Raw genomic sequence first — 15331 nt, forward strand, 5'->3', positions numbered from 1 at the left:
CCATGCCAGCATGCACTGACGATTGATGTCAGTTCATATATTCACCTATGATGACGTTCAAGTGTTTGTCGTTTTAACACAACTTACACTAATTATAACCCTTATATATTATATCCTTATATAGAGTGCCTCGTGTCACACTTAGCCTTAACCAAGCGTTATTTTTGGTGTTTGAACTTGTGTTGGAGGACATTTTGTGCCCCATGAGGGAAGACTGCTCTTCATCTATCAGCGATGTGAGACAGGTTTTTTATTTGGGGGGGGGGGGGGGGGGGGTGGAATGCTGTTCTTTGCTTTCGCTCGCCCAAATCCTCTTCCTCGCAATGGAGTATTGTGGCGACACTGCAGAATACGTTAGCTAAAAATAGTGGCGTCTATAAATGGTGAATGCGATGTGCGGTTACTCTACCTTCCCCCATTTCTTGAGGATCTCTGAAGACGCACTGAGAGAGAGACAGCGAGAGACAGCGAGAGAGAGAGAGAGAGAGAGAGAGAGAGAGAGAGAGAGAGAGAGAGAGAGAGAGAGAGAGAGAGAGAAAGAGAGAGACCTCAAAATGTCAAGAAGGAGTGGTCTATTTCACTTCCTAAATGGCGCCAATTGGTGTATTTGGGATGTGTGGTGGGGAGGGACAGGGCACAGTTTTGCAACAGCAGCCAAAATGATTGTGATTCCAGCCCACGCCAGTGGAACGGCTCTTCTGCAGTGAGCAAGGAGATGCATGGAGAAGTGTGCTATTGTGCAGAAATCTTGAAGCGTGACTGATGAATTGTTAAGCCTCCGTTTCATTCTTCCCACTCTGAGCGGTGAAAAGTAAGCGTGTTTAATTAAATCAATTTAGACTCAATTTTAATTAAGATCTTGGACGTTTCCATTTGAATGGAGAGAAAGAAAGCGAGAAGAAAAAGGAGAAACGGAAATAGATTTTGAATCAATTTAATCAACCTTTTCATTCTCTTACAGTCAGGGGGATAATCAAATATCAATTAGCATTATACATTCTAACTACACAACATTGTCTACCCTACACATTATGATAGCATGGGACAAAAATGAAACAGCACAGTTGCAAAACAGAAGGCTAGGCAGTGCCCCCCTAGTTGGCCGAAGCCACAGGCTCAATGCACTAGATCGAATCCACCGAAAAGAAGAAAATGCAAACGGTTGTTGATATTTCTTACACTAGAGGTGAAATGACATGCAGTTTGAGTGTTATAAGAGCTTACTAGTTATAAATGTGCCCTGCGTGGCCGTGGTGATATGTCATTGCTTGCAACTATCTCAGTACACCCTGAGAAAAGTTAAAGAGCAACAGTGGGTAATTGCACATAGAGTGTTTTGTGTGTGTGTGTGTGTCTGTGTGTGTGCCTGCATGTGTGTGTGTGTGTGTGTGTGTGTGTGTGTGTGTGTGTGTGTGTGTGTGTCTCTGGCTGTGTGTGTGCGAGTATGTGTGTTTATGTGCTACGTGTGTTCGAGACGTCGATGATGAGCTAATCGTGGATAATAATGTTGCCCCTGAGGTTGCGTTGTTGGTTGAACCAGTGATGTAGCTTTAAGCGCCTGGTTCGCGAACCGCGGCTCTGCTGTGAAAAACTAGGTTTGGTGTGCAGCCATCTCGGAGTGGCAAAGTGTTCAACCCCAGCAGGAGTAACCTGATTCACACATTTGCATATCACGATAACACTGTGTGTACATAACGAATTGACAACTCTGAGTGTGGCCCCTATTTGTTGTGCTCTGAAAGTCCTCCTGGCAAAATAAAGTGGCCATTGTTTAAGTTTGTTTTTACATTACAGTAGGTGTCTTTGACGGCGCAGTCTATAGTTTTCTCTTTTTCCTTTGCTTACCCTGTCCCATATTGTCGTCAACTCTCTGTCCCTCTCTCTCTCTCTCTCTCTCTCTCTCTCTCTCTCTCTCTCTCTCTCTCTCTCTCTCTCTCTCTCTCTCTCTCTCTCTCTCTCTCTCTCTCTCTCTCTCTCTCTCTCTCTCTCTCTCTCTCTCTCTCTCTCTCTCTCTCTCTCTCATTGCTCTTGTGTCCCAGGCCCATTCTCCTTGTGGTTCTCTCTTTCTCTATTACACACAGACACACACAAGCACACACAAACATACACACGTACACAGGTGTCTGTTTAGAAATCGCCTTCACGTTAATACACACACAGACACAGACACACACACACACACACACACGCATACACACACAGACACATGTGACACTCTCTATTAGAGTCTATATTTCCTCAGCAGCTCTGATTGCCACATATTCTTCCTTTCTGGGAAGCGATCCGGAATTCTGATGCGCCGGAAGTCCTGGATGCATTTTTCCAACTCCTGCTCCGGAGTCATCCTCTCCTTGTTGGCTTTCCTCTTGGCAGCCTCCCGGTCCCGAGCGCCAAAGGTTCGCACCCGCAGCATTTCCGTCTTGCGGCGCATCTCCGCCTGCTGCAGCATGGGCGACGGCCCCGTCTTCATGGGCCGGTCCAGGGTCTGGACGTTGGGCCGGCGGGTCACCGGCCCGCGGATCACTGTGCCCTGGGGGGAGCTGGCCTCCGACTGGGTCTCGGAGCAGGAGGTGGAGAGGTCGTTGAAGGAGGTGCAGCTCTCGCCCTCGCGCTCGCTCTTGTGGCTCTTGCAGCAGCAGTCGCAGTGGGAGGATGACCATCGGGAAGACCCACCTGGGGAATGAACGCACACACACACGCACACGCACACACACACACACGCACACACACACACACACACACACACACACACACACACACACACACACACACACACACACACACACACACACACACACACACAAACATAGACGCAGGCACACAGGCAACCGTTTAAAAATGTTGCCAGCTGCCTTGGACATATTGCAGCACTGTAAACAGTGTGTCAGCCTTAATCAGTGGATAATGAAAGCCATTATTAGTCTGAATGTTGAGTGATTGCAGCAGTAATTACGGCACGCAGTAACACTGCTAACAACCCAGAATCCAGACTCACGAAATGAATGCCGGCGTGGACATACACATAGCTTATTTATGTTACCCGTAGCTTAGCCTTTGACCACTCATTACTGATTCACAGAGCCGACAGGCATCATGCCAAATAGCGATTGTCCGTCAAAAATGGAAATCTGTCTGCCTTTAATGGGTTGTATTTCCGCTTTGATGATAGAAAACCGGTCAAAAGGACTGGATTGGTTTTAATCGATGGCACAGAGACGGTAATATAATGCAGAGTCATAAGCATAGCATCAAAAGAGATCACTTGTTTATTTCCGATATAATCCAGCGGTACATTAAGTCAATTAATGTCAAGAAAACACTAAAGTAATCTGTGCCGCCTTCAGAACATGTCCTAGGAAGTGGGGGACCCTCTGGGAGCCCAACAAGGTAGGACAAGGTAAACAGGAGGCATAACTCATCTGGAAACAGAATGGGGTCAGTGAGTATTGAAGTGAATTGCGGCCACCCTGCTCCCCCCCCCCCCCCCCCCCCTCCATTCGGTGACCAGGACCCAATGTCACGCACAGTGGCTACACCTAGAAAAACCTGATACCAGCAGCACAGCTTATGAGAAGCTATAATACAAGTCCTGCCCCCCAGCACTCACACACACCTTCCAGTGTCTTTCCCTCTTTGGGCCAGTTCCTACGTGGTCCATTATGAATCTGAAACACGAGAGAGCGTATGAGTGCTGGGAGTGTCGTCTGGATAAATTCCCGGATTTCCCGAGTCAACAGACGTAATGGGTTTGAGCATTGCCGATCAGTCTCTCTGTCTTTCCTTTAAAAACTTTAATAGAGCTTTTGTGATGTACCCCCGATCGATGGATCCCTGTTCATCGTCCTGTTATTCCCATTCGTCTAACACATTTTAGAAGCCGACCGTGGAGATTAAACGGTGTGTCTGATCACCATGAAGCCATAAGACGGGAACGAGCCTTTTAAATCCTCCCAAACAGCTCCTCCTCGCCTTGTATTTCCACACGCCCGATAGCGGTGATAAATCACTCTGAGCAAGTTGGCCCCATTACCTCCTAGCCCCGCATGCCCACATTCATATCGAACCGAGATCAAAGAGATTTTAACCTCTCAATGCTCTGCTATAATAATGTCCTTATCGCTGTGGTGCTATTAGGCCGCTAGCAAGCGTGGGAGGGAGGGACTGGGAGAGAGAGAGAGAGCGAGAGAGAGAGAGAGAGAGAGAGAGAGAGAGAGAGAGAGAGAGAGAGAGAGAGAGAGAGAGAGAGAGAGAGAGAGAGAGAGAGAGAGAGAGAGAGAGAGAGAGAGTGGAGAAGGCGGAGTGAGAGAGAGTTGCTAACAGCTTTTTAATAGCTAATCCATGGGTAAAGAGCCCCAATCAGAGGACCAATTTCCCGCCATAGAAAAATGAACCACGCTGGGCCCAGCCGACCAGCAGTGGGAGGCCATCTGAGGCGAGCGTTTCATGGAGGAGAATCAAGAGGAGGAGCTGCGGGCATCTCATCTAAAGGGATAATAGATGCTGCCAGAGTCTACAGGGGCAGCCCATTTAGGGATCTGCCCAGAAAACCAATAATAGTATCATTGAAGTTACAGGCTGTCCTCTGGAAAAATTAATTGCTACGTTGCCGCTTCTATACTGTACACGTACCCTCCTTGTAAGGACTATCAGTTTTTTTTGTGCGACTTACTGCAAACGTCTTAATACGATGGCCTGTTGTTAGCATTGGTGTTCGCTTTAATATCCATTTTTTAATGCGTCTGTAAAAGGGGAGGAAGGCACTGCTGCTGTACGGAAAGGTCTCTCGATGATGTGTATATGAGTTCCACTTCACAAGAAGGAAGACAAGAGATCTGCCGGGAACCTGTACAGCACGGCACATTTAAACGAGCCGTATATATATGGCTATACACTCCCATGTGTTCCCAGCGAGGCCGTTGATTGCACTGTGGTTTTTCAATATGCGCTGCCCTACGGATCATATTGCAGCAGCGCCATTAGAAGATTGGTTCTACTGCTTGAACAGAGAGGCTCAGTGGGCACACAGGCTGCAGCTCTGTGCGAGTGCAGAACTCATAAATATCACAGGGAGGGAGAGAATAAGAGGGGGTGAGAGAGAGCCAGAGAGAGAGGATGGGGGGGGGGTGAGTTCTACATTGGGGAACAGAACATAGAGAGACTGGCATGTCACACGACCATTTTCCCAAAAAAAGGACAAAACCCTTTTCCATCTCTCATGACAGCAGGGAGTTTAAAAATGCCGGTGAAATCGCAAGACTTTGAGCAGAGCTTCTGAGTTTCTGCGTGCCAAAGCATGTATGTAGCTCATAGTAAATGCCAGCACTGTAGAAGCAGGGTATTGGGGTTATGTCTGCGACCAGTCTGTGACACATGGACCATCATGAAAATGTCAGTGGATATATTGCCGGACAGCATTGCATGATGTTTATTTATTTATTCCAGACTGACTCATTTGATATTTAATAATTGTGGCGTCGTTTTTTTCTTTTTTTGCACAACAATCTGGTGTTGTACTACAGTGATAACCGAAAAGGGTGGATGTTCCATACCCTTGTGAAGAACTATTTTTAGCACACAGCAAACTTTCTCATTGTACTGTGAACACTAAGCCCAGTAGCTAACTAAGCTATTATATTCAGACTGGCTTTCTGCATCCATGCTACAGAAAGCCTCGCTGACTGGGTATTTATTCCAAAGTGTTTTCTTTGCCTTAATATAATCCAGGACTGTAGTATTATCTGAACATTTGAAGTAAAAATACTGAATATGTATTATGTAATTGTGTATTACAATCAGATTTAGATTTTTTTACTGAATAATGTTGAGGTTGATGCTGATGTTATTTTTTTTTATTCTATATGCTCACACAAAACCGTTTTCTGCCTTTAAATATAAATGTAGGGCTACAAAACATCCAAGAACAAGGAAAACATTCCGTTCAGAATCTCACTTTCTTAGTTTAAAATATGCTTTGACGTCACTTGCCTGGCATTTTCCGTGTGAATAATGCAGCAGCTAAGCTTATAGTGTAGCTGAATTGATCCCGTTTCAGCGACCGTCCTACGGTATACTCTCCTGCTCTCCTTTTTCCAGCAACCAAAATTCAACCAAATTATCAAAGCTACTGCCGCGGGATGGCGGCTGTTTACGTGCTCGTTAACTCGCAAATTAGGCCAGAACGGCCTTGCGAGAGGGAGGAACAAAGTCTGCGAAGGAAACGACGTGTCATTGCAGTGGCAGGCTAAATGTTCTGAGTGGCTTCTCTGTAAAGAGTAATTTCAGCAGGTCTCTCCTCGCCTTGACCTGTGAATAAAGCTGTCATCCAGGCAGGTATAATGTCCATAACCTCACAAATACCTACAATAACATCTGAAAGATTTTCCTCCACTTCTGAATCCATACTTGTTCGCACCCACAGAGCTCCTTCATTTGGAAGCAGCCCCCCCTTCGGTGCCTTTGATGAGAAGTAACAGCTTCACCCAATAATCACTTGCGTCCACAACGGGAGATATCATACAGTTATTCTCTCTCTCTCTCTCTCTCTCTCTCTCTCTCTCTCTCTCTCTCTCTCTCTCTCTCTCTCTCTCTCTCTCTCTCTCTCTCTCTCTCTCTCTCTCTCTCTCTCTCTCCCTCTCTTTACCTCTCTCTCTCTCTCTCTCTCTCTCTCTCTCTCTCTCTCTCTCTCTCTCTCTCTCTCTCTCTCTCTCTCTCTCTTCTTATCCCTCGCTGTAATGACTTTGGGGCCTCCAAATGATCTGCTCTCCGTGAACCCATGCAGGGACAATTCTATCGGCTGATTGATCGTGACACCCGCGTTCGACAGATTGATCTACTACCAGAAGCTGGGCGGGGGGGGGGGGGGGGGGGGGGGGGGGGGGGGTGGGGGGGGGGACGTCGACGACTGCGACCGGGGCCGCGACGGGTGGGTTGAACGGCGCTGCGTCCCGACGAAGGGAGACGAACAAGCGAGGCGGACAGACTGGAGAGTGCATGTGTCAGCCACCCTCCCCCCGGCGGGCGAAGGCCTAGACACCGCTGGCCCCGCCGCCGTCGCCCCCCCCTCTTGTCCTCATGCCCTCATCAGGGACTTGATGGAAGGAGATGTGTCCGAGATGAGGCGAGGGAGGGCATGTCGTAAGCGCTTAACCGCCACGGAGGCGGACTGGATGCCCCTGGAGCATGGGGGGGGGGGGGACGACGACACTGTGAGAGGTGGGAGGGGAGGGGAGGGGAGGGGAGGGGGGGCAGGTCCTCTCCGAGTGCATTTTAAAACCTTCTCAGAGCCACACAGTGACAGGAGAAGGGGAACACAGAGATCCCATTTGTTCCAGACGAAGCACCTACACATGGCAATACAATCACTCTGGCGCCGAGACATTATCTCGTGGATTGTGGTGGATCAATGATGCAAATAATCATTGCCTTGTAAAATACAGCTGATGAAGCTGAGCTGGAGGTCAAACAAAGTGTAAAGAATGGCCAGGAGCCAGAGTGTGAGCCGCTGCAGCTGCTAATTGGCAGAGAAGATTCAGGGTCAATGGATTTCTGCTAGCTGGCTTTACACTTTACTTCATTTATGGAAGCTGAAGTTGCATGAGAGCAGGTGCCGTTGTCTACAGAGACCTGGCTGCATACACAGAGCAACGCCTTGACTCCAACACAAACACTCTGTGGGTTATTCAGAGTGGCATCGTGTTGTACGAGGGGGATTATGGGTAAAGAGTCTTAAACCCTGGATCAAATCCCGAGCTACAAAAATAATGGTAGGGTTTCCATACATTCAGATTCACATTCATTCTTCTTCTTCTCCATGCACCTTTCCTTCTCCTTCTTTAACGAATAAGGATCTTAACATTTCCACACACTCCGTCCTAAGCATCATGAAAAGTGATTGAACAGCTTTTTATAAATAGAAACTAGTGGCCTTTACGAAACAGATTCAAAAAAGGCTTGCAGGATAAGCCAGTCTTGGAGCTCTCAAGGTTCAGTACTTACATCATGAGGGAACGACGCAGACACACATAGCTTACTGGGCCCGGCCACTTCACGGGCCCGTTGCTTTGAGGCTAGTGTGAGTTATTCATGAGAGCTGCATCCATCTCCAGCAAGCACTACCGATCCATCCCGGCTCCGAGCAGGCTGCCAGGGAGCCGTGGGACAGCCCAATCTCTACCTCCGTTGCGCCCAGGCGATGGATTGCTTTCCCCTACCTTGCGTCCCCTGTTGACTTGTGGGCCATTGTGCAAGGTCCATTATCAGCGGCAAATCGTCTCATTCATAGGCCTGGATGAGAATTGCACTTTTTTTTTATAGAAGGAGTTCACCAGCTGGCGTGCGTAATAAGTCTCCACCTATTTATGGTGCTTATTTCCCACACACAACATAGCGCCTAGCGCTTTAGGAGGTGGTGTGTTGTGGGGGTGGGGTGGGGCATGGGGATAAAGTCATCACTCCCTGGCCTGACCCTTTCGTAGTGCAAAGACAGGTTCTCTGTTGTAACCATCTGTGTTCAGTGTTGCCTTTGAGCCATTGATGTAAATATATGTATATGTCGCTGTTTTCGTCGGTTATGATTGTTTTATTCATTATCAAGATCTTGTAACAATCACAATTCTTTTTCGGTTCACTGCCATTCTGAATTATAATTCTGCTCTTGCGGCGGAATTATTCCATCAGAAGTTGCTTTTCTTAAAGCTGGAGTTTGAGTGCTTGACTCGCACAGTGAGACGATGCAGGGGAAACTGCGCTTTAGCAAAGCGCGACAGAATGACACTAACGCCGCCACTGCTTATGCTGCTGGACGGAAGATACTGTGGACGGAAATAAGGGCAGAATATACAGCAACAGTCCATCTGTTCAAACTGTTTTAACATGTGCTGGTTTTTGTATAAAAATGGGATAATTGGATGCAGCTCTCCAGAGTGTCATTGTGAAACACTTGTGTTTTCAGTTCTCAGATAGCTCTTTAATTAGGTAATTCTCTTCACCAGCCCCTAGAGATGATTAACAACACAGAGTCTGGTGCAAAGGGCCAAAAGGAGGCCAGATTAATCAATAAGTAGAGCTCTAAGGTCATCATTATTATCTAAAGAATATTCCTCATAAGGGACACTCTTCAATTCTTATTGACAAACCGTCCGCTCTCCCTTGGTGGGAAACTCATTTGTTAAGACCATCTTATTAAGTGTATTATAGTTAAAATAATATATTAATTTTCTTTTCTAAGCTTGATGTGGTGCTGATAATCCTGTTTGGGTGATAAAAATTGATATTACTGCGAGTATAAAAATCTTAAAGCCTGTATCAGAATGAAGAAACAAGTCAATATGTACAAAGTATATGCAATAGATATACAAAAAATAGTTTGCATGCGTCTGACGTGCTAAATCAATGCTGACCGGGTTGCTACTCTGACAAGTACTTATACAGTTGCACTTTTACAAATCCCCTGACGCATGACTCCAACAGCGAGATGTCATTTGACAGCAAAACCGCAATGTCAGGTTAATATGAAACAAGTTCTGTAAAACAACAAAGATGTAAATCAATTACAATGCAAACTACATTGACTACTGTGTTTTCTCACTATAGCGGTAACTGGAATATGCAGTCTGTCAAAAAAGACTGTAGGCTACTATACTTGTGATCAGCAGGTACCCAAATTGAATCTGTCAACTTCATTGGTTTATCCATAGTGATGTGCATTATCTTATCAAAGCAAAGAACCAATTACTAGCTGATATCTATGCCTACTAACTAACCAATAAATAAAATAAGAATAATTCAGTTGTGGCCCAACCTCAGCCACTTACGTTGTCAGTGATGGTGGACTTTACCATGAGAATGGATCATGTGACTCATGTCCCATGACTCGTTGTATGTCTCTTGTCATTTGGGAGGATATTGGTGTCTTGTTGTCTGTCGGTCACCGGGCTAATGACGGTGAAACACTTTGTAGTTCTCCAACTGTTTGTGATTAAATTGTGTATTTGTTAGTCCCATACGCTGGAGGTTTTTAAAGGCTAACATGCATCCCAACCAGTTCAATATGAATTATATATCGTTACTGTCAGGTGCAACAACAACAAAAAAACGCTTATCAATGATTTATTTATAGAAATCCATTTTCCTTACATAATATGCAGGCATAGATATAAACAGTATAGTGTATCTACAGCAAATTATATTTAAAGATTGGGTGACAAGGAATCCACCGGTGTATCGACTGTGTTGCAACGGAGAGAAGAGTTGAGTGAAACCAAGGGCTAGATACTATAAGCCCTAATGCTGGCCTGGACTCCATCCAAGTGAAGACAGTGCATCGTCTTCACTTCACCGGGAAGCCCTCAGATGACCTAGGGCTGGAGCTTTATCGGCCCAGCACTTCCCAGCAATGAGTGGATGATTATTTCAAATGGGCCTTTTTGAGGCTCCGCTCACAAATGAAGTGGAAGATGGCAGGAAGGCCCAACAGCACGGCTTGATAGCCGTTCTCTAGGTTACCCTTTGCAGGATGTGCATGTTTTCACACAGCACATAATGCCATCTCTCATGTGATTATGTGTACTATTCTTTGTTTCAGCACCCCAGAGCCAGTGTCCCGGTGTTTTGGTCAAATCAGGTTCACATAAATATTGCTGTTTTCATCTGATTGCCTCAAGACCTTATGTTTTCCTCCAGGCATTTGAGCATATACAATTGTTCATTGCGAATTTCATTGAATGGAGTGTTTTATTTAACTTTGTAACACACTATACTATGTGCATCCTCCCCATACACACATCCGCACCCATATCCCCACCTATAACCAACACCCACATCCACACCCGTATCTCCACCCACATCCTCACCCACATCCCTCCGTCACCCACCCATCACATCCCACATCCGGAACCATGCTGCAATGTTTGCTCTTAATGATGGATGCTGACCGCTGTGAAGTTATGGAGACGGGAGCTCTCTCTCTCTCTCTCTCTCTCTCTCTCTCTCTCTCTCTCTCTCTCTCTCTCTCTCTCTCTCTCCATCCCCCTCTCTCTCTCCCTCTTGCTGTCTCTCGCTCTGTCTGTCTCTCACCCTCTCTTTCTCCCTGACTTTATCTCCCTTTATCTGTCACTCTCTCCCTGTCCCTCCCCTCTCCCTCTCCCTTATCTCTCTCGCTCGTCCTCTCTCTCCTTATCTCTCTCTCTCGCTCACTCTCTGTAAACCTCTCTCCTTCTGTCCTTATCTCTCTCTCTCTCCCTATCTCTCTCCTTCTCTCACTCTCTCTCTCTGTCACTCTCTCTCTTGCTCTCCCTCTCTTTCCATCTCTCATTCTCTCTCTCTCTCTCTCTCTCTCTCTCTCTCTCTCTCTCTCTCTCTCTCTCTCTCTCTCTCTCTCTCTCTGTCTCTCTCTCTCGTTCTCCCTATCTCTCCCTCTGTCTCTCTCTCTCGTTCTCCCTATCTCTCCCTATCTCTCACCCTCTCCCACACCGTGTCTGGCTGCTCCTGATATGTCCATCCATCATCTCCAGTCAGCCCCTGCCTCGGAACCCTTCCCGGCTATGCTTCCGTTTGCCCTCACCTTGTCCACTCTTCATTAATCCCATCATCTCTCCATCCGTGTCCCTGTCTCTCTCTCTCTCTCTCTCTCTCTCTCTCTCTCTCTCTCTCTCTCTCTCTCTCTCTCTCTCTCTCTCTCCCCCTCTCTCCCCCACGCCTCTCTCCCCCGCTGCAGGGAGGTCGGTCGGTGATACAAGCCCTCTCCTCTTCTCTGTTTCCTTCGTCCTCGATGAACTCCCTCCCTCTCTTCCTCTCTCTCCCCCTCTCTCTCTCACACCAGCATTAGGGGGGGGGGGGGGGATGTTGGTGAGACCTGCCTTCTCTCATCTCCTCTGTCTCCTTCGTCCTCGATAAACTCTCTCTCTCTCTCTCTCTCTCTCTCTCTCTCTCTCTCCTGCTCTCTCTCTCTTTATCCCTGTCTGCATTGGCCTCCCACCCACACTGTCCTCACCACCACCACCACCACCACGGGGGCCTTAGTCTGTCTACTGCTTTGGATTCTTTCCTCTTTTCTGTCCGTTCTTCTTGGTGCCATGAACAACTTTGAGTTCCTTAGTTCCGTGACTAAGCCCCGAACTCCTCCATCCTCTCACCTTTCTCCCGTTCACACTCCCTTCCTACAACACGGGCCCTTAAGTCCCTTCTGCTTATCTCCCTCCTCCTCCCCACTGTCTCCTACTTACCGCCACGCTCTGTGCTCCCTCTCTCCTTCTATCTCTCTCACTCTCTCCTTGTCTCTCTCTGTCTTTCTTCCTCTCTTGCTCCCTATCTCTCTCTCTCTTTCTTCCCCTCTTCCTCCCTCTCTCCTTCTCTCTCTCTCTCTCTCTCTCTCTCTCTCTCTCTCTCTCTCTCTCTCTCTCTCTCTCTCTCTCTCTCTCTCTCTCTCTCTCTCTCTCTCTCTCTCTCTCTCTCTCTCTCTCTCTCTCTCTCTCTCCTTCTCTCTCCCTCTTCTTCTAGCTCTCTTTCTCTCCCTCTCTCTACTCATTTTGCCTATCCATCATCTGTCCCGAGTTCATTCTCTAGCTGGTGTCTTATTTTTTCCCGTGGCCCTCTATACCACTAATGCGTCTATGGGTGTGTCTATGTGTGTGACGGGGGATGCGGAAAGCATCACACATCATGCTCCTGTACTACAGCATATGGTGCCTGGTAGAGTCCGGGGAAGTACGCGAGAAGGGGCTTTGCCTCATCTATATGGGTCGGACACACACCTATTTTAGTGCAGTTTCACCACTGACAAGTCAATACTACTTTATTTAACACTAGTACAGACAAAACTACAACAGTCAATACTACGATAGTAAATATTACTACAGTGAATACTACTACAGTGAACACTAGTTCAGTTTGTACTGCAGTCAAGACGACTACAGCAAATAGTACAACAGTTCATACTACTACAGGCCAGACTACTACAGTAAATACTAGTACAGTCAGTACTGCTTCAGTCAATACTCGTACAGTTAACACTACTACAGCTTTTAATACTAAAGTCAACTGTTAGTACTACTGACACGAATGGAGCAGATCATTAGTAAACCTTGTGTCTGAGACTCCCCCCCCCCCCCACCAAACACACACACACACACACACACACACACACACACACACACACACACACACACACACACACACACACACACACACACACACACACACACACACACACACAAACATGCAAGCAGGCAAGCACATGCACACTCCCACTCACAAGCACACACAGACACACACCATCCCATCAAATGCATGTTCTTAGCAGTTTTCCAAAGGGAGCCATTTGGAATAATGGACAGAGTGCTTTTTAATTGGCCATATGTTCCATCTCCTCCCTCTCTGATGAAAGAAATTAAAAACATTACTGCCAGTGAGGGCATTTGGAGACGCATCGACTTTTTTTTCCGCATTAGCCTTCTAAGTGAATAAAAAAGCCCTGACTGTAACATCTTACTAACCCTGTTATTTATTGATAGCACAGCCCCACCATGCACAAGTCAGTCAGTCTGTAGCCAATATTAACATGGAGTCGGTCGTCTCAGCTTCCATGAGGTCAGAGGGCAACTTTGCCTCTGAAACCAGATTGAGCAGAGAAGTTTGAGGTCGATGTGATGCTGCTGAGACCATGGGGAGTAGGAGGATCGAACTCAATCCTGCCTCCTTGCGATAGGGTTTGACTACACTGACCTCTTAAGCGTCTCAATTTGGGCCAATACATGAATGGGGTTTATGGGCGTGTCGTTGGTTTTTATAGGAGGAAATCTTCACTTACGGTAGAACACGTATTGTGTGTAATTGGACCAGACCCTGTCGTCCGCGTAATGACCGATCGAGGACGAGGTGAGGGACGAATTGCAGGCTACGATGTGGAAGCCGTTCTCGGACAGCATGTCGAAGGCTCTCTCCAAATGTCTGAACCTAAGGAAGAACCGGCAGGTGTAGCGGTCCGGTGGCCTATCAGCATCCCGGTTCTCGTTCAGGGCGTCTCCAAACACTTCTTTGGCCAAGCCAATGCGGCCGCTTATAAAGATCCTTGGCACCTTTTTGGCTTTGGCGTCTACTTGGCTTTCCCTGCCCCCCGTGGCGCATGCCCCTCTGAAGCCAACCGTGATGTAGCCGTACCTGCGGTCCAAAGAGTAGGATGACAGGAACCTGTGCTCGCTGTCCTGCGAGCCATCTTCAAAATCACTGCAGTCATCGGACACTAGTTTGGAATCGTCCGATGACAAAAGTTTGACCAATTCGGGCAGCTGAAAATACTCAGCCTCCCTTTTCAGCCTTCCTTTCTCGGGGAAGTGGTCGGGCAGGACCACCTGCTTGTCTCGGAGGTAATCCAACACATAACGAAATAGAAAACCGTCCCTGTCAATAAAGAAACGTCCTCTGGGGTCCCGGGCCAGGTCGTTAGAGGAGCCCTTCTTGTTGGAGAACAGTTTGCCGAATAAAGAATTGGGGCTACTGGTTAGAGTGGCGTGACGGGTGTAGTACACCTGCCCCCCTACGTTGAGCTCGATCACGTCCGGTTGAGGGTTCGCAACTGACCCTTGCTCTTGTGTCTTCGTTTCACTTAATGCCATTTTTATAAAAGGATTCGAGTTTTTAAGACGACGCTTGATTTTAAGATGATCTGGAAGTTCAGGGTTGGATGGCCAGCTGCATGATGCTGCAGGCGCACTCGCTCACACACGCACACACACGCACACGACCGAGGAGCGTTGGTTTACAGCACTCTGCTCACCTTCGGTCTCTCCTGTAACATCCTAAGGTGTGTCCATATCCTCTAACTCCACGCGTAAGTGTGCTCGCAGAGGGCGCGTTCTCCCCCACTCGCGTTGATCCAGACTGCCGCTGAACGCATTGTACAGACACAACCCCCTCAATAGGCTATGTTGTTACTCAGACTTCATTGAGAAATAGTAATCCGGAGATGGTCAACGATTTAAAAATACGACATATTTACGTTGTTTTTATTGTTGTTTGTTCTTCATTTGTTTTTCTAGTATGCAATTTTAGTTTTCTTGGAATGGTAATACTTTGCCCGACTTCTGCTCTTCTTGAAATTATTTCAGTCCGAGATCATCGTTGCGCACACGAGCATCGTGGCTGGAGAACGGGAGGCAGAGAGAGAGCGCGCAGCCGTCCCCTCGTGAAGATGCGTTTGAAGAGAGCGGGAATCTGAGTCCTGGTGTGCGCTCACAGTGCGTCGGCACATTGCGCTACGGAGGAGAGTGGCTCCAAACTCAGCGAGGGATGGGGGGGGGGGGGCTGGAGAGGGGAGGGGGTGGTGTGTGTGTGTGTG

General features: G+C 47.5%; 1 protein-coding gene across 1 annotated transcript; it reads right to left on the reverse strand.

Moving 5' to 3' along the window:
• Nucleotides 1-2073: 2073 nt before the first annotated feature.
• LOC130390780 (BTB/POZ domain-containing protein KCTD16-like) lies at nucleotides 2074-14609 on the reverse strand. Its single transcript, XM_056600912.1, has 2 exons — nucleotides 13805-14609; nucleotides 2074-2673 (listed from the first exon to the last, which is right to left on the reverse strand). The coding sequence occupies exons 1-2, from the start codon at nucleotides 14607-14609 to the stop codon at nucleotides 2222-2224; spliced, it is 1257 nt and encodes a 418-aa protein (XP_056456887.1). The 3' UTR covers nucleotides 2074-2221.
• Between the last annotated feature and the right edge of the window lie 722 nt (nucleotides 14610-15331).

This window comes from Gadus chalcogrammus, chromosome 10 (assembly GCF_026213295.1).
Source record: "Gadus chalcogrammus isolate NIFS_2021 chromosome 10, NIFS_Gcha_1.0, whole genome shotgun sequence".
NCBI lineage: Eukaryota > Metazoa > Chordata > Actinopteri > Gadiformes > Gadidae > Gadus > Gadus chalcogrammus.